At 45.0% G+C, this 26,977-nt stretch overlaps 1 protein-coding gene across 3 annotated transcripts; it reads left to right on the top strand.

Moving 5' to 3' along the window:
• The first annotated feature begins 5,771 nt into the window (after positions 1 to 5,771).
• LOC125396958 (CD209 antigen-like protein E) lies at positions 5,772 to 23,637 on the top strand. 3 transcript variants are annotated; one of them, XM_085685262.2, is made up of 8 exons: positions 5,772 to 5,876; positions 7,127 to 7,201; positions 16,633 to 16,890; positions 17,533 to 17,622; positions 17,934 to 18,026; positions 18,421 to 18,572; positions 19,993 to 20,102; positions 22,200 to 23,637. In XM_085685262.2, the coding sequence occupies exons 3-8, from the start codon at positions 16,839 to 16,841 to the stop codon at positions 22,348 to 22,350; spliced, it is 648 nt and encodes a 215-aa protein (XP_085541388.1). In that variant the 5' UTR covers positions 5,772 to 5,876; positions 7,127 to 7,201; positions 16,633 to 16,838; the 3' UTR covers positions 22,351 to 23,637. The 3 variants fall into 3 exon arrangements, with proteins under 3 accessions (XP_085541388.1, XP_048285025.1, XP_085541390.1); XM_048429068.3 differs by lacking the exons at positions 5,772 to 5,876; positions 7,127 to 7,201 and adding an exon at positions 9,843 to 10,050; XM_085685264.2 differs by lacking the exons at positions 5,772 to 5,876; positions 7,127 to 7,201; positions 16,633 to 16,890 and adding an exon at positions 16,979 to 17,072.
• Positions 23,638 to 26,977: the final 3,340 nt, after the last annotated feature.

Genomic DNA, 26,977 nt, shown 5'->3' with positions numbered 1-26,977 from the left:
AGTCTTTGGAACTGGCAGAGCCTATAAACAAAGTCCTTCCCTATCTCTGCAGCCCTGAACTTGAGTAATGACCAGACTTCTGATACCAATAAACCATCTATTCGCCATTCCCTGAAAAATATCCAAACTTTTTCATATACTGTATTTTAATCGTGTTTCTCCTCCCAGAATCTCTCCACTTTCCTACCCCCCTCCCAACTTTATAGTCTCTCACTCTCATTCTCACTCTCTGCCTGCTGAGGGCCTTAACACATATCCTCGGTAGCTCTGCCCCCACTGACTTACACTTTCATGCTTTCCTGACATCTGACTCACTGTGGTTCCTGCTGACTTGAATGTTCTGGCGGAATCACCATACTCCTGTTCCTGTAATGCCTGCTGCAGATGGACCCATTTTACCCTCTGTGTGGGAGCACATGATCTGCTTTCCAGTTTTGCACAGCCAGATTATATGACAGGCCCACAGTCACACAGCTATTTGATGGCGATCTGGCATTTGAACATAGGTGATCTGACTCTACAGTCCTCAGTGTAAGCCAAGGAAAATAAAATGGTCCCAAAGGGCAGAAATTTCCCAAAGGTCAACACTTACTGAGTGAAAAAAGGTTACATATTTTTGCTGTTGTTCTCACAAACTGGAACAGTCTTCATAGGTAGCAAAGAAATCCATGGAACCTGGGAGTTCATTTTCTCCTTTCACTATGTGGGATCTGGGGGTCAGATTCAGGCCAGTAAGATTAGAAGCGAGTGCCTTTATCCAATGACCATTTAGCTGACCTATTTCACTTTATTTTTGAGACAGGTTGTTACTGAGCCTTGAACTCACTGATTCAGTTAGATTGGCTGTCCAGTGAGCCCGAAGGATCCTCATGTTTCTGTCTCCCCAGTATTGGAATTATAGATGTAATCTTGCCATGCCTGGATTTTTACCCGGGGGTCCAAACTCCATTCGTCATGCTGTGTGGCAAGCACAGTGACTAAGCCATCTTCCACGTCCCTGATCTTTGCTAATTTGAAATGGAGATGACTTTAATGAGGAGGACAGAGACTGACCTGGTGGTTGAAGTTTTAAAAGACTTCAATATGTTCTCTTCTTCCCAAGGATTGAACTCGGGTTGTCAGGCTTGGTAGTGTGTGCCTGAGCCACCTTTCTGACCCACCACTCCTATTTCCATGTCCCATACCTGGGACTGAATTTTGTTTAGCAACTGATGACTTCTGAGAACACCATTACATCCCTATGCTGGATATTCCCCTTCAAACTCATTCTGTATAATGTTTTTAATCAGCTTACAAACCTTTACAATTACATATAGCATTTCCATCCTCCCTTTGCTTAGGCTAAACCTCACCACCCCTACTAACCTCCCTACTCCTCCACTTTCACCCTTATGTGAACCTCCCTACCACCGATACCCTCTCCGCACACTTTAATGTGGAGTTCTACTAATCCCCATCCTTTAGTGCCCTTTCCCCACCCAATGGCTCCTTCCTATCCTCCTGGTCTTTACAGGCACAAGTTGAACACAGACATCTAAAAACTCAAGCTAAGATCTGCGTATAAGAAGCAAAATGTGCTGTCTGTCTTCCTGGAGCTGGATCACCTTATTCAGTACACTATCTTCCAATTCCATCCATTTACCTGTGAATTTCCTAATTACAGTGTTCTCTACAAATGACACAAACGCCACTGTGTATTTTCATTGTATTTGACTTACCTATGCATCAGTTGATGAACATCTAAGCTGATTCTGCTTCGTGGCTTTTGTGAACAGAGCAGCAATGAACAGGGATGCATAGTATCTCTGCGTTAGGAGACACAGAGCCCTTTGGGTACAAGCCCAGCAATGGTATGGCTGGGCTATATGGTAGCTCTACGGTCAGCTGTTTGAGGACCCTCCCTACTGCCTTCAATAGTGGTTGCACCAGTTTGCATTCCCACCAGCAGTGACTAAGTCTTCCTTCCCTCTATCCCCATCAGTACTTCTCTTGTCATTTATTTTCTTGATTTTTGCAGCTCTGACTGAGGTAAGACAGGATCTCAGAGTGGTTTTAATTTGCATTTCCCTCGTGGGCAAAGAAATGAGACATTTTCTAAATTGTTAATTTGTCTTTGTTTTTGTTTGTTTGTTTTGGGAGTTCTGTTTGTTTCTTAAGACAGTTTAGTTCTATAGCTCATTTTTATTAGTTTGTTTTCTTAAGGTTTATTTTAATTCTTTGTATATTCTGGATATTAATCTGTAGAATGTGTATAGCTGGTGAAGATTTTGTTTCCTGTAATCTGCTAGTTCATTCTGTAATAGCTTCCTAAGATATATTGAAACTTTTGAATTTCATGAAGTCTCATTTTGCAGTTGTTGGCCTAATTTCCTGACCTACGTGAGTCCTGGTATATAGGTATACATGTACCCCTCCCTATTCCTGTGACCTACCTGAGTCCTGGTATATAGGTATACATGTACCCCTCCCTATTCCTGTGACCTACCTGAGTCCTGGTATATAGATATAGGTATATCTCTCCCTATACCCGTGTTCTTAAGAGCACTCTCTACTTTTCCCTTGGGAAGTTTTAGAGTTTCAGGTCTTTTGCTGAGGCTCATGGTTCATTTGAAATTTGGTTTTGTGTAAATGAGAAATAGGGACTTAGTTTCCTTCTTCTACATGTGCATACCGAGTTTAACTGGTACCATTTGATGAAGAAGCTGTCGCTTGTCCAATACATGTTGCTGGCCTTTTGTCAAGAACTCAAATGGCTGTAGGAGTGTGGAATTATAGCTCGGTCCTCTATTCTATTGCATTGATCTGTTTGTGTGCGTGTGCCAGTACCTCAGTGTTTTTATTACCATGACTGGGGCAGCAGTTACTGAGACCCCATCTCTAAGATCCCTATTGACAAGCTCTGTAATTTTTCCCAGCTATGACGGTGGTTGTGGCTTTATAAGTTGCAGTGTCTGTGACCAGTCCCTTAAAACTGTTGAAAATCATATTTAGGAGGTAGTTTGACTATATGACCATTTAGCAAAACAACAATAGGAGATTTTCCCTAGGGTCTATGACCTCCCTAGGTCTGGATTTTTAGCAAGATTTACAGTACCTTCCTGAAGAGGAGGCCTTAATACAGTAAGAAATAGTTGGTTACTCCCATAACAGTCATGCAGTTCTTACACCAGCGGGCATATCTTTTAAAAAGAAGATACTTATTTTATTTTTAATTGTGTATACGTTGGGGTTTGTACATGTGAGTTCAGGTGCTGTGGTGGTCACAAGTGTCAGATCCCTTGGAGCTGGAGTTCCAGGCAATTGTGAGCTGCCTGGCATAGGAGATGAATTCTCTTATGAATCCTCTGAAAGAACAGTATACGTTCTTAACCACCGAGCATCTCTCTAGTCCCAAGACATAGCTACCTTTGAAAAGCTAACATTGACACATTTGACAGTATTATCACATTTTACCATGTAGAAGATCAACATCAGAGGATCCTGAGTCAAAGGTACATGAGAAATCTGCATTTTACCTTGGCATAGTGCTATGAACCTGTAACTGGTACAAAATGGGAACTACGGTTCTCAGAAGGAAAAAAAGGCTGCATACAAAGCTAGAATGTTTAGATTTAACCATAACTTGACAAACCTAGAAGCACATAGGAAGAGAATCTCAACAAGACATTGTCTACATGGCATTGGTCTGTGGGTTTGTCTGTGGGAGATTGTCTATTAAAGTAATTGATATGGAAAAACCCAGTTTTCTGTGGGTGGCACACTCCCTAGTCAGGAATCCTACCCTCTATAAGACTGTGAAAACTGAGCTGAGTACAGACAGGCAATCCAGCAGAATTTATTCACCTCCCCTCTTGACCATGGATGTGATGTGACAGTTGTCTCGAGCCCCTGCACAGTGAGTTCCTTGCAATAATGAACCATAACCTGGAAGTGTAAGATGAGACTAACCCTTTCTCCCCTAAACTGCTTTTTGTCCAGGTCTTTTTTATCAGAACGACAGAATCAAATCTAGAACAAATAATAAATAACTGAGCTTCAAAATTATGGAGCGTTAAAATGTTACAGACTAGAGCCAAAAAAAACACTGAACCATGTTTAGACTCTCTGAAAACCATTGTTGCCCACCTCTGTATCCGATCTGCCAGCCTTACAGCTACCAAGGCTTTTAAAGCACATTCTTAGAAGACCTCTAGCTTCCTCCAGTCCAAGAGCTAAGAGCAACACTGGATAACTTCTTAAATTTGTAGTGGAGGTTTCCCTGTTTCAGTTGGAGCCCACCTACCTGTGGTTCCCTACCTCATCTTTGTTCTACAACCAATAAAATCTCATGTGGCATTTCTACAGTAGAACGTGGTATTTAGGACAACCTGAATGTGTGCTCCTGGGACCTGGCCACTCACATTTGACTCCAGATAGTTTATTCTAGATTTCATTCCCTTCAAAGTGAGAGCTATGTTTTTGAGTCAATAAAAGTTAGCATAAAATTCTAAGTTTATAAAATAAATACAAGACCAGAAGCTACACTCACTGATCATGGTTAATGTGTAGGTTTTCTGATGCTGAGATTATCTCACACAGATAGTACAGTGTAGAGGCTTTCATGCCCACCTAGACACATACACTACACCAGTCCAATCAAAATGTCAAATACTCCCATAACATTGAAGTCTTTTTAAACCTCAACCACTGCGTCAGTCTCTGTCCTACCCATTAAAGTCATCTCCATTTCAAATTAATAGCAAAGATCGGGGACGGGGAAGATGGCTTAGTCACTGTGCTTGCCACACAGCATGATGAACGGAGTTTGGACCCAAAAGTAAAAACCCAGGCATGGCAAGATTACATCTATAATTCCAATACTGGGGAGACAGAAACAGGAGGATCCTTGGGGCTCACTGGACAGCCAATCTAACTGAATCAGTGAGTTCAAGGCTCAGTAACAACCTGTCTCAAAAATAAAGTGAAATGGGTCAGCTAAATAGTCATTGGATAAAGGCACTTGCCTCTAATCCTACTGACCTGAATCTGACCCCCAGATCCCACATAGTGAAAGGAGAAAATGAACTCCCAGGTTCCATGGATTTCTTTGCTACCTATGAAGATTGTTCCAGTTTGTGAGAACAACAATAAAAATAAGTAACGTTTTTCACTCAGTAAGTGTTGGCCATTGGGAAATTTCCGCCCTTTGGGACCATTTTATTTTCCTTGGCTTACACTGAGGACTGTAGAGTCAATCACCTATGTTCAAATGCCAGATCGCCATCAAATAGCTGTGTGACTGTGGGCCTGTCATATAATCTGGCTGTGCAAAACTGGAAAACAGATCATGTACTCCCACACAGAGGGTGAAATGGGTCCATCTGCAGCAGGCATTACAGGAACAGGAGTATGGTGATTCCGCCAGAACATCCAAGTCAGCAGGAACCACAGTGAATCAGATGTCAGGAAAGCATGAAAGTGTAAGTCAGTGGGGGCAGAGCTCCCGGGAATGTGGGTTAAGGCTCTCAGCACAAGAGGAAAGGGCATAGCAAAGATGGTCTCTGCAGGCTATTAGCATCGATAAAGGCGCCTCACAATTTGTCACAACATGAATAGAGCAGATCTTTCTGCTACACACCCCAAACTCCCCAAACCTCTCCCTAAAATGTCCTGGGTTATCCAGCACCAGATGTGCTGAGTCAGGGGTGCAGACTCTCCCTCTAGCTCTTCCACACTCACATCCGGTTCCTTTTCCTCTTCCCATCAGAATGTCTAGGAAGCAGGCATCAGGGGACAACAAATACAAGCTGTGCTCTTCGACTGTTCCGGACACGAAGCAAGAGCAGTGACCGTAAATGACACTATAGAACCAAGGGAACAGCAAGTGGGCAGCCCAGGTGAGTATGGGCTGGGACTGTGGGATCTCAGCAAGGGAGTCCTGAGGGGCAGCTCATGGTTGAGCCTGCCCTAGGCTCTGGCTGGCTCTCTGTTCCTCCAGAGGATGAAGAGTGCTTGATCAGTGGCACCAGGCATTCTGCTTTCACCTCTGGATGACAACCAAATTTTGCATTCAAAAGTTTGGCAGCTATAATAATGGTGTTGGGCTGAGGAAAAATAGACACCCCTTTCCAGAAGTGGGTCCTGGGACATTGGAGTTGGGACCTTAAACTTCTCAGTCCTGGGGAGGTAGATGCTGGAGGTGGAATCCTGGGCCATACGGAGGTGGAGGCTGAGAGTCCAGACTCGTGTGCCCTGTAGGAGGATGGTGGCAGTAAGTCTGTCCTGGGGTCAGGCTGAGGCAGGGGCCACTCTGACTCTAACACCACTACCTTCTCTCCTGCAGAGTATCGGAAGCACAGCTGCAAGCCCTTGGTCCTGCAGTTGCTCTCAAACTTCCTGTTCTTGGCTGGGCTTCTGCTGATCATTCTTGCCCTTGATGAGTCACAATGTGTGCCTCAGTTCTCTTATCTGGCCCTAGGATCTGTATGAGAAATGTGGGGAACGTGTGTTGGTAACATAACCTTCAGTGGCTTCTAGCAACTTCTCAGAGACACCTCCCTCATCTCTGTTATAAGAGAAGGGAGATGAGAGACAGAGGGAAGAGCTGCAGTTCCATTTTCCTAGTGGTTCGCCCTTCTCTGGCCTTTAAATGTTATTAACCAAAGACTGGAGAGTTGCCTCAGCAGTTAAGAACACTTGTTCTTCTTCCAGAGAACCTGGGTTTGATTCCCAGCATCCACAACATCCACAGCACCCACACAGTGGCTCACAATTATCTATAACTCCAGTTCCAGGGTATCCAGCACCCTGTTCTGGCTACCTTAGGCACCAGACAAGCACCTGATATATATATACATACACACATGCAGGTGAAACACTCATACACATAGAATAAAAAATAAATCAAAAAATTGTTTAAAGACATCGGGAAGAAAGTGTTCAAGACACGGGTGGAAACATGTGCCTGAAATCTTAACTACTTGTGAAACGGGGATAGGATGAGGATGTGTACCCAGGAGAAATCACTGACAACATGGGACTCTTCTTTTAAAAGTGACACAACACCCCAAGGGTCCCAGAGCAGGCCATGACAAAAAGCAGGATTTAATAACTGCATGGATTTTTCTTTCTTTCTTTCTTGGCTAAGTCTCAAAGGTCCCCAGCTCCCAGAGTCAGGACAAAACCTACCAGGAGCTCACGCAGCTGAAGACTGAAGTACACGGTGAGTAACCAGAAACAAGGGATCCACTGCTTCAGGTCTCCACAGGAGAGGAGCCAATCTCCTTTCATCCTCAGACCTCTTTGAGCCTCAGTTTCCTTCTCTGTGAATTGAGATCATAATAAAACATGGAGAATGGAGCTTGGTATTTACAGAGCCATGCACATAGTAGGCACTCAATGTTCAAAGGAATTCTGTGCAGAGTAGGACCATGTTCCCAGGAGCCATTCATGCATCAGGCATTCAATGTTCAGGGGTTGTGTACACAGCAGGCATACAGTGTTCACAGGGATTATCCATGCAGAAAGCACTGTCTGCACAGGAGTCTTGCACAGGGCCGTTCAGTGTTAACAAGGGCCAGCCATATACATCTTAGGTTCTGTAAGTTCACAGAAATTGTGCACACAGTGCACTCAGTCAAGCTGGTCCTGGCCTCTGTTCTGAACCCCAGGCCTCTATTTCTCCATGTCTGGAGAAGATGGGCTCAGGACTTCTAGATTCTTCTGGGTGGAGAAGAGAATAAGGAACACAGAGGGGACAGGTTCCCTGGAGTGCTGTGGTGAGAAAGGGCCCTGGCTCTGGAGACCTCAAAGGCTGAAGAGAAATGGGAACACAGGCTTCTAAGTATGTCCTTCTGGTGCGTTTCTCCCAGAAGATGGCTTGTGTCAACCCTGCCAAAGGGACTGTGTGTTTTTCCATGGAAACTGTTATGTCTTCCCCAAGTCCCAGTGAAGCTGGCACAACTCCATCACTGCCTGCCAGGAAGTAGGGGTCCAAATGGTCATCATAGAGATGACGGGGAGCAGGTCCACTGGTGGGGCACCACCCTTGTCTGGAACACACATCTGGCTGTGGTCACCTGAGATTGAGGTCATTTGCCAGACCAAACTATGAGTAAGATGCTGTTTTTCCTACTTGAATAGAGAAGGGTAGGAATGAGGGGTCCCACATACTCTCTGAGACTTGAACAATTCTGAATGCTTCATAGATCGCCTGAAGTGCAATTGCTTTCCTATGTGGCGGGCAGTATTAAATACCTTCCTCACCAAGAGATAGGTGACCTGCTAGAGTAGAGACTAGGGAAATGCCTGTCAGGAACGTGATTGCCTTGAAAACAGAGGACTTGAGTTTGAAAACACGTTATGAAAGCTGGTCTTGGGGTTTGGGGCAACGTCTCACGGAAGAAGAGTACTTGCTGCTTAGGCGTGAAGACCTGACTTAGGTGCCTCAGCATCCATGGGTATAAAAAACCAACGAGCATGGTCACATGTGCCTAGAAGCCCAATATTGGGCATGAGGCCTGCAGACAGGAGGGTCCCTGGGGTTTGCTGACTGTTAGCCTAGCTCCAAGGCCAGTAAGAAATCCTCATTCAAGAGGACTAAGCGGAAAAGAATACAGCAGGATGCCTAGTATCTTCCTGTGGCTCTGCATGCGCTCTCACAGTTGCAAACACCTGCACACACATATGCACATATACCACACACAGACACACACACACACACACACACTCACACACACACACAGCAGGTATCATGCCCACATTTAAAAATTATATGCTGTTTTATTATTTGATTTTTATGCATGCACACAATGCATTTTGAAGCTATTCACACACGCCCACTTCTCTCTTTAACTCCTACTGAATCCATCTCTCATCCCCTTCCAATGTCACGCCCCCTCCCTTTTTCTGGATCCCACTGAGTACAATTATGTTGCTACTCATGGGTGTGGGGCCATCTGCTAGAGCTTGGCCAGCCTATCGGTGTTAAAGAAAACTGACTTTCCCTCCTCCCCAAAGCCATCGACTATCCTAGTACCTCATAAACAGCCCCCTCTCCATACCGCAATGTTAACAAGCTCAATCTTGTGCAAGCAACCATAACTGCTCTGAGTTCATGAGTGCAGCAGTCCAGCTGTGTCCAGATGTCCTCCTCCAGCCTCTGGCTCATACAGTCTTTCTGCCCCCTCTTCCATGATGCTCCCAGAGCCTTGACGGTAGGTACCATACAGATGTCCCATTTGAAGGTTCACACTCCACAGACACTTACTCCCTGCACAGTGTTGGAATAAAGGGGAGCCCAACAATGTCGAGGATGAAGATGGCACAGAGATCTCTAGGGATGGCTGGAACGATCTCAAATGTGATGCCCTAAATTTCTGGATCTATAAGAAAGCTTTAACTTCATCATGCACCACCAAACGAAAGCCAGTTCATCTCAGCCTCTGCATCCCAAATCCCAGTATCAGGAGGATGAACTTGACTCGTGTCCGTGTCCCTTCTTCTCGTTTGTTGGCCTTGAGGTGTTAATGAAAGCACCCATGCTTCCTGGTTAGATTCCTCACCCTCTATGGATATGGGCCACTGCTTCCTGCCAATTCTGCTTCCAGGATGGGGAGCGGTTCAGGTTTCCTGTTGCTCAGGTTTCATGGTTGCTCTCTATCTGGGTAACTTAATATTGTTACCAGATATAGGACACATTCAGGACCTTGGAGCTTCCCCTTAATCAACTGTGCCCTCCTTGCAAAGAAAAAAAAATTATAGCATTTTTCATTGTGATGTCACAGCTGCCTTTTCATTGTGATGGCACAGCTGCTGTACTCCCTAAGCCTCGGTGCCATTCCTGCACACTTCCTGTGCATCTGCTCAGTTCCTCCCAACCTCCGCTGAGCCCTTTGACTGGTATCTCACTTCTCTTGCTCTGACAAAACACCTGTCAGAAACAACTTCAGGAGGGAGGGTTATGCTTCGGCTCCCGGTCTGAACGTGCAGCTCCGTCGCAGAGGTGAAGGTGATGGTGCAGGAGAGCAAGGCAGCTCACATTGCAACCACACTCAGAGAGCAGAGGTGAATGTAGGTACTCACTCCCTCTCTGCTTTCTCCTCAGTCTGGGACTACAAATCACGAAATGGTGCTGTCTATATTTGAGATGTGTCTTCCCACCCTAGATAACAAAATCTGGAAGCTCCCTTCCAGAAGGTCATCTCCTCAGGGACTTTTAGATGTTAGCATGTTGAGGAGTAACCAACACAGCAGGGAACTTTCCCTGGTAGGTGTAGCCCATTCTGCAGACTGAGACACCCATCCTTTTCCTTCTGGGAGCTTCCATCCACACAAAGAACTGACCCAGGCTTGCTTGGACCACTGATCAAGCCAAGATGATCACACCCACATGGTTCCTTGGGAGTCCCCAGTACTACTAGATCCCCAGAAGACCACTGTACCTTCAGACTTTCCTCATGCTGGCGGCATTCATTCAAGCACCCCCAAACTTCCTTCCATCTTCCCAGATGTCCACTAAGATGATGGGAATGGCAGACTCAAAGGTGGCTCTGGTGCACTGGGCCTCCCCGCCATCCTGTCCACGATGGCTGTCCATCTCTTACTTTATGCTGTCTTTCTTAATGCAGTTCCTCTCCAGGTTTGACGGACTGTCACTCCTCCTTTAAAGACTCCACTCCTGTTTTCTCAGATATAATGAGCTGTTACTTTCTTAATGGTCCCTCCCTAGAGTGTGATTCATGGCTCCCATCACCATGGGACCCTTCTCTTAATAAAGCTCATCCCTGGAGGGCAACTTTGTGCCAGCTCCTTTCCGAATCAACCCACTCACTGGTCCTCTTTCCGCTGTTGATGGCATTTAGACCGAGTCCGTCTCCTTGCTACTGTGAAAAGTGTAGCAGTAAATATGAATGAGAATGTACTTTATATACACAGTGGAATCTTATTCCACTGTAAGAAATGAAATTTGCAGGATAATGCATGGGTCTGGAAAAGATTAAGGTTACTCAGAAACAGGGACACAAACACTGCATGTTCTCTTGTACATGTGAACCCCAACATTTAATGTGCTCATGTGACTATGAGTGTGGTATAGACTGTGAAACTAGCACTAGGACCAGGAAAGGAGAGAAAGAAGTATGGATGGAGTGTGAGAACTAGAGCATGTGACCTGAAATCAGAGGCCACCAGGGGCAGAAAGCTTCAGAGGAGGGAGCAGGGAAGAAGGAGTGGGAGGGGAAGGGAGTGGGGGAAAGGAGATAGGAGAATCAATAAAACCTAATTGGGTTTCAAAATATATTTGTATGCTATTGCAATGTTTTAATTGTTACTACATTTATTTAGTTTTGGGAGGTCAGAGGACAACTTATGGGAGTTGGTCCTCTCCTTCAACATAGAGGTCTCCGCAATTGAACACAGGTCATCAGGCTTAGTGGCTAGCACCTTTACCCACTGAGCCATCTCGCCTACCCACTAATAATATGTTAATGAATACAGTGATGACTCCGTTCAGCTCCCCAGTCAACAGAAATCACCATGATTTATGGCACCAGCATAGCTTGGTGTCAGAGGGCACAGTTTTCTGGGAAAACTGGGGACATTGCAAGCCCCCATCTTTGTCACTGATGAAGAAGAAATTAAATGGAACTTTGGAGCTAGAGAGAAGGCTCAGTGAAAAAAAAATAAAGTGCTTGCCTCAGAATCGTGAAATTGTAAATTCAGTTCCCAAAACCAGATTTAAAAAAAAAAACAAAAAAAAAAGTCAGGTGTTATAGCATCGGTTTGTAATCCCAGTGCTGAGAAGGTAGAAACCACTAAATTCCTAGGATTCACTAGCTTGTAGCTATGCATAGTCTCTGTCCTGCTGGTCAACTTAGACAGGGTTTTCTTCGCTTGCCTGTTTCCGAAGCCACTTATAAAATAAGGTTTAATATTAATTATGTACTCTTTGGCCTAATTAGCTTCTTATTAACTAACTCTTACATCTTAAAGGAACCCATTTTTATTATTTTATATTTTACCATGAGACTCATAGTTTGTTACCTTACATCTTGCTTTCTTGGTGGTTGCTGGCATCTGCCTGATTTGCCTTCTTTCTCCTGCATTCAGTTTAGTTTTCCCACCTAGCTATATTCAGCCCTGCCATAGGCCAAAGTAGCTTCTTTTTTAATCAATGGTAATAAAACATATTCACAGCATACAGAGGGGAATCCCACATCCCTGGTTGCCTACTTAGTGGGTTCCAGGCCAGTGAGAGAACACTTCTGACTGGAGAGCTAGGACTAAGTCATTATTGTATCTCTCTCTCTCTCTCTCTCTCTCTCTCTCTCTCTCTGTCTCTCTCTCTGTCTCTGTCTCTCTGTCTCTGTCTCTCTGTCTCTGTGTGTGTGTGTGTGTGTGTGCCTCCCCATCCATGAGCATACAGTTAAATATTAGTGAGGGAGAGACGTCTTCTTCACTGGTGTAGCCACTGGTAAGATTTCCCATGCTCTTGTAAATGAACCCTCACCATTGCTTCTTCTGTAAGCAAACCTCAATGAAACTCTTTGGGACGCACACACATGAATGTGCCTGCACACACACACAAATTACCATGAGAGTATAAGGGGGTAATTGGAAAGAGGGAGGGGATGGGCAGGAAGAGGAAAAGAGAAAGTAACAGGTGAATATAATCAAAATACGTTGCAGACCATGTAAGCATTGCAACAGGGATGGAAAGAGATCCTGGCAGTCGGAAGCCAAGGAATGCCACAAAGTCGCTGTAAGCAGAGCAGCTTGCAGCCCTGCTCCAGGGAACGGTTTCTCCAGCGTAACAACTCTGCCCCACTGGGGGAAGGTTTCCCCAGTGAAAGTGTTACAGTTCTGCTCTGCTCCAGCAAAAGATCATCGCCCAAACCTCATTCGAGAATTTTATTGGGAGGGAAGAATCCAGGTGGTTGTCTGCCTCTAGGATGAGGTGGCAGCAAACTGAACAGGGTACAGAGCTTCTATAGGGTTCCTGGGGGCAGGCAGAGCTTTTCTGGGTGGCTTGGGATTGGTGTGTTTTTGTGATCTAGGATTGGTGGGATTCTGTGCTCATGGACCTCAGGGATTGGTGGGATTTCAATCCCTCTTCCTAAATCAGGGTCAGGGTGTTTTCTTTGGCCCTTTTCACCCTCTTTTCACCCCTTTTTTGTTTATTAATAAACAATGGGGTTGGAAAGGGAGTGACATTATCGTTTGACTACTTTGTATTGATTGGGGGTGCTGAGGTCCTTGAGGCAATCCTGATCTCCATAGCCAGGTTGTAACTGGGTGCCTCAGGCCTTTGACTCTGTAGCTAGGGGCCAGTAATTCTGTAACACTACCTAGTTAAAAGTCTTGTTAGAAATCTTCTGAATCTGTTGTTAAAGAAATCTAGACAAGAAGTTTGTGAGGCAGAGTGCAATTAGTAGGATTAAGAAAAGGAGTAGAAGGGTTAAGAAAGGTAGTATCCATATTGGACTATCAGTGATCCACTGGCCAGAGACATCAAGCTGTTTCTTATGTTTCTGAAAGTGTCAGATCTTATCTTTTACTATACCTGACTGGTTAACACAGAAGCAACAGTCCTCCCTGAGGAAGAGACAAAGGCTACCTTTCTGTTGTTAGGAAATCTAATCCTTGCCGATTTTGTAGTACTATGCAGTCAGCAAGTCTACTTAGCACTGGAGGGTTAGGATTGTCTGAGCCACCTGTTAAAGATTCTGGATGCACTGCAAGAAAAGCTGATGGCAAAGAGCTAGGGAGGTAGTCAGTCCTGCTGCTCGGGTGGTGTCGCTGGTGGTTATGCCTAGGACTGCTAGAATTGCTCATTTCTCATGCCATGCTGCTCTAAACCCAGTAATGGGAACTGGCAAGGATTCTTCACCAGGTATTACCCCCTAGCATTGGAAAAAGGAACACCAGGGTACAGATAACCTAGCAGCACACTTATGTGCCACATAGATTAGACACAGTGTGAATGTTTGGGCATAGAAGTTGGGGGCGGTTGTACTAAGGGTTATGGTACTATTTCAATCTGCAGAAGTCAGGGTGTTCACAAAATATGTTCTTGAGGAGTTAAAGCAGTCTGTGTGAGAAATGGGAGAGATAAGGGGTGGTAGAGATATTTGGCTCAGAGCAGTTAACAAGCGGCAAGGTGAAGGAATCTACTAAGACAGTGGGTAAGAATACAAATGGTGGTTGTGGGTTTGGCCCAGGAGGGACACACAACCAATGTTCTCCAAAGCAGTCAGGCAAGGCATTATCCAGTAGCTGATACACAGAGGTTAAAGTCTGAAACAAGAGATGATATGACAGGGAGATGGGATAAATCTCTTCAAAAGGGGGTGATATTAGAGAGGTAAGGATCTTCGAGGAGCTTTGAACCACTTCTCCCATGTATCTTTAGTGTGCCTGATGGGTAGCTGTGATCAATGCTATAGTAAAGCTTACCAATGGCTCCTGTCTCCTATTTGGGATTCCATGGGTCCTTAATTGGAATGAAAGATCACCCATTCTACATAAAAGGTAGCATGCCTTTCTGAATTTGCATCATAGAGGACCACTTAGGGCAGCCTATATCTGGCCAGCATCAACAATAATCTGTAGTTTGATCACGGAGAAAGAAAGACTAGGGGACGGGTGTTTTAGAAGTTGATTTAGGTGTTACAGAGAAAAGTACCTCCTCTTGGCAGCCTGCTGATGAACAGCTTCCAGACCCCACCATGCCAGTGGTCTGGTTGGACCATTAAGTATATGTTTAACAACAACATAGAGATCTAAAACATTTTCCATCACCCTAAATCAGTTTCTTATACCTTTGTAGCTTTCATTTACATGACACTTTCTTGGACACTCAGAACTTAAGTTATCCTCGGTGCTTACTTAAGCTTTCACGTTCTCAGGCCTTTCTAACACTTTCTTGGACTCTTATTGCAACTGGGCTGAGTTTTCACAAATAGTCTCTTCTGGGCTCCCTTTAGGAATGCCAATTCTGACATATGATGCCAAGACTCAGTTGCTTTCCATGACCCCTTCGTGTGTTTTTAACACTAATACTACCTAAGTGACTCGTAAGAGTTTAGTTTCTAGCACACGGCACGTTCCTGTCTGAGTACATGGAAGTGCAGCTCTAATACCTTAGTAAACAACATTGCTTTTTAAATTTTTATGATTTCTGCTTTCAGGACAGGAATTATCATACAAAAACAGAGAAAACAGGCCAAGATGGACAGCCCTAGTCAAGGAGATATAGGGAACTGACTCAGTCTTTGACAGCCTGATATAGAGCAATTTCCTGACCCTAGTAGAATGAGCTGTTGGTTAGAGGTGGGGGGTTCTTGAACAAAAAACATCCATATGTAAGAGTTAGGCAGGTGTAGATAAGAAAAAAATAGAGGAGAAAACAAGTTTATACATAAAAGTTTTTTGGATCATTTGTTTGCATAGTGGCAGAAATTGTCATCATTGAAAACTGAGTTGCGGCCATTTGAACTGTGCTGAGGTCAGCCAGGATGAGGCTTCAATAAAATCAGAGTTCGTGGAGGAAGAGGGGAAGGGTCACAAAATGAACTCTGCGGGAAGGAGTTTCTATAAGCTCCAAGTCGTACCTGAGAGACAGGAGGGTCAAGGTCGAAGAGACCCAGATGGGCTGAAGGAAACCACGGGGCTCATCAGGCAGCTCCCAGGGGGAGCAGGGCACAAAGCAGGGAGGGTTCCAAAAGAGGAAGAGGGGCAAGTATCTTGATAGAGAGTTGCCTGCGTGGTGAGGCCCCAGAGGGTGTAGCAGGCGCCAGGAGCCAGAGAGGACCTTTACCAAGTAGGCGAGGAGAGATGGATGGTTAGAGCAGGTGAAGGAAGAAAACAGCTGAAGAATTTGGAACTATGATGGGTAGCAGAAGCCAGCAGAAACAAAGGATCCATACACATCTTAAGAGAGCAGAAGAAATTCTCTGAATGTGGCTGACATGGGGGCCAACTGAGAAGCCATTTACAATGGCACTGGGTCTTGTTTTGTCTGCATGTACTGGCTTTTTGGGATCCTAGTCTGTTTGGATGCTCACCTTTCTAGACCTGGAGGGAGAGGGGAGGAACTTGAACTTCCCACAGGGCATGAAACCCTGACTGCTCTTAGGACTGGAGAGGGAGGAGGAGAGGGAGTGGGGGGTGGGGAGGAGAGGGAGTGGGGGGGAATGGGAGGGTATGGGGAGGAGGGAAGTGGAAATTTTTATAAACAAATAAATAAATAAATAATAAAAATAAATTAAAAAAATGAGGGCAGAAGAAGACATCAATTCGCCTGGACCTGCAGTTATAGGCGATTGTGACTGCCTGAGTTGGTGCTGGGAACTGATATCAGCTCTTCCTTCTTAATTGCTGAGTCATCTCTTTAACCCCTGCCCCATTAAAACATACTTGAAGAATTATATTCAAAATTATCATCTGGGCTCCACATGGTGTGCACACACATCACGTTCATGCACACATGTGTGCACTCACATACAGAGATACACACATCCACGCATCCACATATGAGCATGTATACACACACCAATTTAAAATGAAGTAATTTTATGTTACAGTTATTATTTCCATAGAAATCATCCTATAGTGTTGTCATACCATAAGTGAACCAGATCCTTTTTGCAACAGAGGCCAGAAGACACCCAGCCCCACTCCAAAATTCTGGGAATTGGAGGTCCCTGCTGCATTGTGTCAAAGTCTTCCTCCTCATCTACCCTCTTCCGGCGCTGGAACCCAGTTCCTCGTTTCTGTTCCTAAGAAAGAGTAGCTGAAGGCAAAGCGGGAGGCAGATAAAAGCTGCTGTTCCAAGCAGTACCAGGCACCAAGGAACAGCGATGACTGTGAGTGACTCCAAAGAAGCAGGGGTGCAGCAGATGGGCTGTCTGGGTAAGCCTACACTGGAAGCCTGGGAGCTCGGGGAGGGTCAACTCAGGTCTCTGCATGCCTAGGCTCTGGCCAATGCTCTGCCCACTCAGATGAGAAACAGCCAGTAACCACTGAGAACTGGAGCTAACAGATACTTGAAAAACAGCTTTGGATACCAACTCTAGGATTCAAAAGCTTCCTAGGTAGAGCGGGGTAGGGTCATGGGATGGGGATGAGTAGACTTCTCCCAGCAGAAATTTGGTCCTGGGAGATGAAGACTGAGGTTCTGGGTCCCTGGTAGGCGGAGTTTCTAGCTGCACCCCTGATTGAAATCTAACTTCTGGAATCCCAGGGAAGTGGAGGTTGTGAATCTGAGCCCCTAAGACCTGGGAAGGCAGAGAGAGGTTGAGTCTCTGGACTCCTGAGACCCGAGAAGCTGGAGGGCTGGGACTAAACACCTGAATCCCCAGGGAGCTGGAGCTGCAGACCTGGACACTCAGGTCCTGGGAAGATGCAGGTCCTGGATGTGGACCTCGGGTTGGAAACTGACTTTGGGGCTTGCTGGGGAAGTGGGGGCTAAGGGCTTGGCCTCTGACTTGAAGCGGTTGTGTCTGGGTTCCCCGGGCCAGGTAGTAGACCATCCATCCATCCTTTCCCCTGCAGGATTTCCAGACCGAGGCCACATCTCCCTGGTGCTGCAGCTGCTGTCACTCATGTTCTTTGCTGGACTCCTGGCTGCCATCGTCATCCAAGGTCAGGGTCATCTTGGAGTTTGGGGGGGGGGGTCCCTTGGGTGATTTTCAGCTCAGGCTTCCGGGACTAACAACAGGAGGTACTAAAAAGAGCCATGGGTCCTTCAGAAAGTGCTAGGCGCTTCTTGGGGCCCCTCCACTTCTACTTCAGTTTAGGTAGGGAATAGAAGCAGTAGAGGGTTCGTGGGTATTAGAATTCCTTATTTTTACATGAGATAACATAGCGCCCTGGATAGCAAATATGGTGTCTGTGTGATCCATGACACACAGTGAGTGTTCACTAATCACAATATCTTTTTTTTTTCTGTCAAGTTTCCAAGATCCCCAGCTCAGAGGAAATACAGTGGGAACAGAAAAAGCAGGAGAAAATGTTCCAGGACCTGAGCCAACTGAAGTCTGAAGTTGGTGAGAGAGCAAAAACAAAGTGTACTGGGACTGAGAGGGCCTTCTTGAGGGGTCACTTTATTTTAGCCGCTGGCCATCTCTAAGCTTCCACTACCTTATCTGTGAATTGGGAATAGTGATTTAAAAAATGAGAAAGGCATGCAGAGGTCAATGGGAGCCATGTACACAGTAGGCACTCAATTAAACCAATCTCCTGGCATCTGTGAAGAAGATGGGTCCAGAGCTCCTGGATTCTATTGGAGTAGAGAACAGGCTTAGGAAACGGAGGGAGGGGAATGGCTTGACCCCGTACTACGGGAAGGGAGGATCCTCATTCTGGAGGTCTTAAAGCTGGGCAAACATAGTAACAAAAAGATTCAAATATGGATTCAACCTGATCTACCTTCGCCTACAGATAGCCTCTGTCGGCGCTGTCCTTGGGATTGGACATTCTTCAAGGGAAACTGTTACTTTTTCTCCAAGTCACAACGGGACTGGCATGACTCCATCACTGCCTGCCAGGAAGTGGGAGCCCAGCTGGTCATCATCAAAAGTCATGAGGAGCAGGTGTGACTGCCTAACTGTTCTGAGGACAGAGACGCGTGTTTACATGGTGGCTTCTAGGAATTGAGCTACTTGCTGTACTTGGAAAGGATGAAAGGAAGCGTATGAACAGGTGTTCCCAGGCACCTTCCAAATAAGCATACGCCAGTTCTCAACACTGACGAACGCTGTGGGGAGCATTTAAAATGAAAGTGGTTTCCGTGAGTGTGCTGGCCAATGCATAACAGCTTGTTTGACAGGTTTCTTTAAATCCTTATTATGTTTACAGTTTCCGTGGTGTACATATTCTTATGAATGTTGGTTTTAAGTGACCAATGAGGTGCCACTCAACGAAGACCTGAAAAGGTCTCACCATTTGCCTGACTCACGCTCACAAACTGATGCAATCTGGATCCAGGATGTTAAAACTGGCCTTGAGTAAACGTATGTGGACATACTTAGAACACATAACGTGGAAAAACATGTAGTGTTATCAAGCCAGCTATACACACTACCTGCATAAGTCTAAGCAAATCTGCCCATAGGACACAGATATGCAAATGATTCAGAAGTTCAACTGGTAGTAGAGAACTTGCCTAATATACAGGAAGCCCCAGACTCAATCTAACGTCATGTAAGCCAGGTGGTAATGCACACTTATCATTACAGCCCTTGGGAGGGGAAGGCAGGAGGGTCAGGAGTTTAATGCCATCCGCAGCTACCTGAGTTTTAGAACTACTGAGAACATATGGGGGCTCCTGACCTGGCGTACTAGAAATATGAAAAGGTTAAAAGATTCCAAGCAGATCCTGCTGCCAAGAGATTGGGGTAGCGCATTAGCTTTTCCATTGCTGTGACAAAATATCTGAGAACGGCTTCAGGGGGGAGAATTGTGTCTGTTCAGAGGCCTCAGTCCATGGTCAGCTGGATCCATCGCTGTGGCAAGGCAGAAATGCAGTATGAAGGCACAGCAGAAGAAAGCCTCCTGCCTCGTGGCAGACAGGAGCAGAAAGACAGAAAAGGGGGACCAGGGACAAGACTCTCCTCCAAGAATGCTACCACTGTGGCCTTACTCCTCCATCTAAGCCACACTTTCCAGCTTCCATAGCCCACAAATAAGGTTGTCAAATACTGAATCTAGCCCACCTCTCCCTGAGGGTTGATAGGCAGTTACTAGGGGGTCATGGTGGGAGGATACCAAGGCCCCACCCCTCCCTAAGGATCTATAAGCAGGTAACAGTGACAGAGATGGAGAGACACTTTCTTCAGTGGTGTAGCCTCTGGGAAGGTGCCAACACGTCTGTAAAAACCTTAACTAAACTAATTGATTTACCAAAAATACAAATGTTTTGTAATCCATTGATGAACATGAGGCTTTGGGGGAAGAAACATAAGCTGGGAAGTAGGGGGATGCTGCTGCCTGACTCTTTCTCTCCCCTTCCAGTACTTCCTGCAGCAAGCTTCCAAGAAAAATGGCTACACCTGGATGGGGTTGTCAGACCTGAACAAGGAAGGTGCATGGTATTGGCTGGATGGTTCACCTCTGTCAGACAGGTAGTACTGGGGAAGGGAATACCCTGAACATTAGGAGGGGAGGGGCTGTGACTGACTCGTACTGCCCTTCCAGGACCCACACACACACTCTGCCACCACATCCTCTGGCCCTCTAGGCATAAGAGTCTATAATATTTGCTGAGGGAGAAAGAAGAGTAAGATGCTCAGACAAGACAGAACTTGCTTTGGTCCCACCACGAGAGCTCAAGGAGGAGTTTGTAGCCTGTGTGGGTAATCCATATGTACAGTCATAGACAACTTGATAAGCAAGTTCACCAGGACACAGGATTCCAGCATTTAAAGGGTATAACGTTGGACCGTGGAGATAGTTCAGTTGTCAACTGCTCCAAGCAAAAGCATGAGAAAGGACCAGAGTTTTATCTCTAGAATTTATGTTGGTTTTTAAAAAGCTGAACATGGTGCTTGTAATCCCAACTAAGGGGAGGCAGAGAAAGGTGAATTGCTGGGACTCATGGGAAAACCAGCCTAGCCTGGTGGTTCTGAACCAGTAGGAAACTCTACCTCAGAAAAAAAAAAGTGGATGGCTTCTGAGGACTCCTGCAGGATGATACCTGAGATTCACCTCTGGCCTACACAGACACATACACACATACTCATATATATAATACTCAGCACATACATCACACACTCATGCATGTACACATACATACACATCACACACACAATCATGTATGTATGTGCATGGACACACAGACACATCACACATACATGCACTCATGCATGTATACACATTGCTCACATGCACATAGCCATCATACATGCACATGCTGATACACATGTCATACTCACAGATCCTCCTAAGAGAAGGAACATTTATCACATGTGGGGAGCATCAGCCAGGACCAGGGCTAGTGGGGATGCAGAGGGAAGAAAAGTTGTGGCAAGAGCCTGTATTAGCCGTCAAGGGAAGGAGTAGGCAAGGCTGGGTAAGCAGACTAAACTGTAGGTAAGATGGTGGTGAGTTCTAGAGTGCAGACACTGTTGTTTGGTGTTTAGCCCTGGGCTAGTGTGTACTGACTCAGAGTAGAAGAGCCCAGTGTAGGAGAGGACTGAGTGTGTGGCATTTACACTGGAGAGTTTTATCATATAGCCACGCACTCTGGAGGACAACTCTTCTCAAGCATGGGAAACAAGGGTAGAGGTCAAGGTGACCTAAGACTACCATGAGATTCAGTACAGGGCATGTCTGCCACACACATGTAGGGACTCTATGAAAGTACCCACTTTCCAGGTGCTATAAAACAGTGTTCCCAGAGTGCAGGTAACATTGTGGAAGCAGTTCTTTCTCCTATATGCACTTTTGCCTCCTTATAAAAAATATCAGGTGGGTTAGAAGCAAAGACTTATAGCTGGATCTTCAGATCAGTTCCACCAATCAATATGTTTGATTTATGCTAGTGCCATGCTGTTTTTATTGCTACATCTCTGTCGTGCAGCTTGCAGTGAAGAGTGCTGATACCTCCAGAGCATTTTCAATGTTCAGGATTATTTTACCTGACCTGGGTCTTTTGTGCTTCCATATAAAATTTAAGGTTTTTATTTCCATGAAGAACTCCATTAGCATTATTTTGGTGGGGTTTGCACTAAATCTGCAGGTTGCTTTTCATATGGTGGTCATTTTCATAATGGTCTCCTAAACATGGGTGGTCTCTCCATCATTTGAGGTCTTCTTCAATTTCTTCTGGATTTTTAAGGTTTTCTTTGTAGAAAGTCTTTACTTTCTTTGGTTAGGTTTATTTCAAGATATTTTTAGACTACTGTGAATGGGATTGTTTCCCTGATTTCTTTCTCAGGGAAACATATACATTCCTATATATGTTGTCATACTTTTTCTTTTTTTCTTTTTTTTTTGGTTTTTTGAGACAGGGTTTTTCAGTAGCTATGGGGCCAGTCCTGGAACTTACTCTGTAGACCAGGCTGGCCTCAAACTCACAGAGATCCACCTGTCTATAACTCCTGAGCGCTGGGAACAAAGGCGTGCTCCAGCACTACCTGGTTGTATGTTGTCACTCATGTATAGAAATGTTGTTGGACTTTTGTGTGTCTGTCTTGTGTAACTGTGAATGTTCTTTGCAGATTTGAGAGGTACTGGAAGAGTGGACAGCCCAACAACTTTAAGGGACAAGACTGTGTGGAATTCAGAGATGATGGCTGGAATGATGCCAAATGTGATGACATGAAATTATGGATCTGCAAAAAATCCTCCACTACCTGTTCCAGCAAGTGATGGCCAAAGCCCCTCTCTGCAGCTTCCACAGCCTAAATATCCCTGTTGGACAGTGGGTTTTTGCTTGTGCTTTTCCCAGTTCCTTTCCCCTATCTATGGGTATGGAAATCTTAGTGTTGCTTCCAAAACATATCAGTCTCCTTTGTTAGTCACTATAGTGTTGGACAACTGATGGCCTTCCTTTGATGTCTCCAAACTCCTACTGGCATAGTTGTGGTCCTGTCATTGTCTTTAACCACATTAAAGTTGCATGGGATACACTGACAGGCTAGGTACGTTCCATTCATCTCCCTCATCTTCTTTGTTGAGCTCAGAGAGTTTACATGCTACATCCACGGCTGTCTCGCCAGTGTAGCAGAAATGCTGACTGGATGGGCAAATATTGCCGGCAGGATTGGGATTTGTGCTTCCAGGAGCTGTGTGTTCCAGGCGGGTCCCTGGCAACCAGTTGTGGTGTAAAGCTACCTGAGTTGCCATTAGTATTGACTCGATCTGGCTGTCCTTGGAGCCATATGTGTGTCTTTTCCCTTGTCTGTGTGTTCTTTGTGATTCTTGCATATTGCTAACAGATCAGACTATTCCAGGCAGTTGCGGATACAAACAAGACTGCTAAGGACATTTTTGAATTCTGCTCCGCTATTAATCAAAGCCTTTAAAAAGTAGCCAGTTCTGAAATTGCCAGAATCATCATTAGGACAATTCCTTGATGATATGGAACAAAAGGAGTTAATTTTACTAGGATACATCTTAGAAGCTTTAGGCATTTGCCTGAGAAATATGTGCAATTGTAAACAGGTCTATGAAACCTTTCTTATGGGAAGAAAAAGACCTAGCCTAAACTGACAATAGCTGAGCCTGAGAATTGAGAAGGGAGGAAAGTTGAAGTTAGTGATATAAAGTAAACTTCAGAAAGACTCAAGACTATGTATTAGAATTTTCCTAGCAGAAAGCTTTCCCAGGGAGATAGTAGCCTTTTTTCTTTCTCACTCAGGCACACAAGGTCACTTAGCTCAAACCAACCAGCCACCTGCAAGCTGATAAAGATAGTCTAGCTCAAGGGCAGTGATCTCTTTGAAGGCAAGAGGAGAGAGTTTGTTTTGTATAGTGTGAGAAAGCAGAAGTCCTTGTGCCCAAGTCAAAGCATCTTCAAAGATTCTTTTTGTAAATTATTTTATGCTGTTCTTTTCTGTCTTATGATTTGATGATGTATGCCTTTGCCAGGTTCTTTGATTGTAAAAAATATATAATCCTGCACTGAAGTAAGTAAATCGCCACAGCATGCCTCAATATTGAGAGTGTCTGTGTGTCATTTTTCTTCGCCGTATCCTGATCTCTCCTGTGCCTTCGCCCTGATTCCCTACAGTCTGAGTGGCCCCCCTGAGCTGGTCCGTAGCATTTATATAACCATATCATTATAATATACATTATATTAATAAATTGTCATGTGTTGTCTGAGTCCACAGAGATGCTGGTTCTGGAATTAAGGTTTCCTGCTGTCTTAGTTAGGGTTTCTACTGTTGTGAAGAGACACCATGCCCATGGCAACTCTTGTAAAGGAAAACATTTAATTGGGGCTGACTGTAACATGGAGGGCCAGCTTGTTGGGGTATCTGTCCTGCCCGGTACCCCACAGCTGGCAAGCCCCGAAGAAAATCACACAGAGGACTCCATAAGATTATAAACTGATTGGTCCATTAGCTCAGGCTACTTATTAGCTCTTATAACTTACGTTAGCCTATTATTTTTATCTGTGTTAGCCACACAGCTCAGTACCTTTTACAGCTGGGCAGGTTACATCTTGCTTCTCAGTGGTCTGGGCAGGAATGGAGGAATGGGCTTCCTCCTTCCTAGCCTTCTCCTGTTCTCACCGCCCTGCCTCTACTTCCTGTCTGGTTTTCCCGCCTATACTTCATGCCTGGCCAATCAGCATTTATTTAAAGCATGATTGACAGATTACAGACAATTTTCCCGCACCAGCTGACTTAGAGTTTCAGAGGTTTAGTCCATTATTGTCGTGGTGGGAAGCATGGCTGTGTGCAGGCAGACATGGTGCTGGAGAAGGATCTGAGAGCTCTACATCTGGATCCTCAGGTAGACAGAAGAGAACTGAAAGAGAACTTGAAGCACACCCCTAGTACCACACTTCCTCCAACAGAGTCACACCTCCTAACCATGCCACTCACTATGGACCAAGTATTCAAACACATGAGTCTGTGGGACCATTCCTATTCAAACTATCACACCCTGTAATACCACTTCAGACCACAGCCTATTTGCCTCAAAGTGTCCTACAAAGACCCTTGTCTAGGCTGGGGCAGCCTCCACCCAAGTCACAAAGGAAAGAGATAAACAAGACAGTTTAAGAGTAAACACATTGCATCCTTGAGATCAGCTAGAGGGTGACTGTTATCAATAGGTGTTACTCTGTTTATCCCGTGGTGTGGAAGTAGAACGGAGAAGCCAGAAGTTCACCCATGGGAAGTTCAGTTGTTGGGTCCCCAGGATCACAGAATGATGGGGAATAGACCACCAAGGTATATTAAACTAGAAGCAAGCTTTATTCCAGAAAAAGAAAAAGAAAAAAATCACCATGGGCCCCCCCGCAAAAAAAAAACTTATTATTTATAGCTGAGACCACAGCCAGAGATCGGGTTCATGAAATTGTGGCAATGGGGGACTGGTTTGAGGCCTCTTCTTAGAGTAAATCAAACACCAAGTGTGGGTCAAAGAACTTTTACAACCTTGAGGTCAGGCTTAAAGTCACATTACATTTTAAGTTTTACAACTTTTGGTTATAGGATATTGACTTAGGATGTTGGCGGACGCCTAAAACTGATGCAGCCACTTTTCACTGTCCCTGAAAAAAATGCAAGGCAAAGAATAGAGTCGTGTAGGAGGACAGTTGGAAAGTAAGGGAATACAACGCAGAGGGACCCTTAGAGGCAATAGTTAGAAGCTAACCTTTGTCTGCTGTACCTGCCTATCTGGGAAGCTGGGAGGCGGGAGACAGTTGTTAAAAGTTTGCCTCTGTACACAGTGGCTGCCAGGATGTCTGCTCTTAAGGCAGAAAGTGGTTGTTAAAGGTTGACAGTGGCTGCCCGCTTTGTTTTTTTTTTTCCAATATGTGCTTAGGTTTACAACTTTTTATTTCTATATTCCTGGACCCGTCATTTCTATGTTCCTATTTCTGGACCCTTCACAGCATTGGAGAGACAACTCAATTAGAATCTCGCTGTCTGCCTCAACTTCCCCGGTCAGTTTCTAATGGCTTTTGTAAGCAACCAAATTTGACAAATCATCTCTAAGCTGTTGCTATTTGGGGTTTTTGTTTGTTTTGTTTTGTTGTTTTCTTGAAAGCCTTGCCTGAGGGACACTTTGCCCTTCTGGTGGCTGAGTGGGGAGCTCCAGCAGGCTGCCTTGATGGAGCTTCCTCACTCAGTTTCTGCTGGGCGTTTGTAAGTTCCTGCCTCAATGGTGTTTTCTTTTCCCTGTTATTTGTTCTTCTACTTGGAAGCCTCACTCGGGAACACTATTACTCTGCCCAGGGCTCCCTGTGTTGAGAACTCCAGCTGACTGCCTTAAAGGGGCTTCTTTCATTGGTTTCTGTTTGATTCTTTGAACAGTTAATTTGATGATGTTCTGGTATCTATCTACACATCTCTTGCTATTTATTCTTTTACTTTGGTTTGCTATATGCTTAATAAACCCCTTCAAAACTGAAAGCATGAGGGCTGGATGGATGGCTCAGAAATTAGGAGCACTGACTGCTTTTGCAGAGGATCTGGGTTCAATTCCCAGTACCCACATGACCTCTCACAACGGTCTGTAACTTCAGTTCCTAGGGATTTGATGCCCTATTTTGACCTTCGAGGGTACCAGGCATGCAAATGCTGTAAGGACATACATGAAAGCAAAACAACCCATACACATAAAGGGGTGTGGCTATAGTATATCATTCTTCAAACCATGGGTTACACATGTGTGATTACTAATACATCCCAAGAAATTGCATGCAGTCCTTGCATGTTTTCTTCCATCCACCTCCCCTGTATATTTTACTTAGAGGTCTTTCTCTGGTTGTTATAGCAACATCCTACAAGTCAAAGCACCAAGGAACCTCCTCAGTCATCCAATGATGGGCGACAGTTAGTATGTGAATTCCCTGCTCCGACCCTCCCTTGTTGATGGCATGATAGACCCATCTATGTCTCTAACCAAGGTAGGACATGTTTCTCTGGTTCCTGAGAGTTGCAGTGGTGGCAGTGGTCATCTGTCAACCCTCTTACCAACCTGACTGTGCCATCCAACCAATGTCAGATTTAGGTTATATTTCATGGAGTGGGTCTTAAATCCAGTTAAAGACTGGTTAGTTACTCCCATAGCGTTTGTGCCACTATTACAGCAGTGTATCATGCAGGCAGGTCACTGTTGTAGATCTCAGGGTTTGTAACTGGGTTCATATTTATCTTTTTTTCTCCAGTAGAATACAGAGTGCCTTCCAGTACTATGAACACTGGTCGGTAGAGGTGAAGGCTCTAGGTAGGCATCAGCTCAACTTCTCTATGTTGAATGACTTATGTATGTGTTGTATCCATCAATAAGGACTTTCTATCTCTTATGGAGGGCA

The sequence above is a fragment of the Myodes glareolus genome, chromosome 2, assembly GCF_982192425.1.
Source record: "Myodes glareolus chromosome 2, mMyoGla1.1, whole genome shotgun sequence".
Lineage (NCBI taxonomy): Eukaryota > Metazoa > Chordata > Mammalia > Rodentia > Cricetidae > Myodes > Myodes glareolus.
This window is presented reverse-complemented; position numbering and strand designations above follow the sequence as displayed.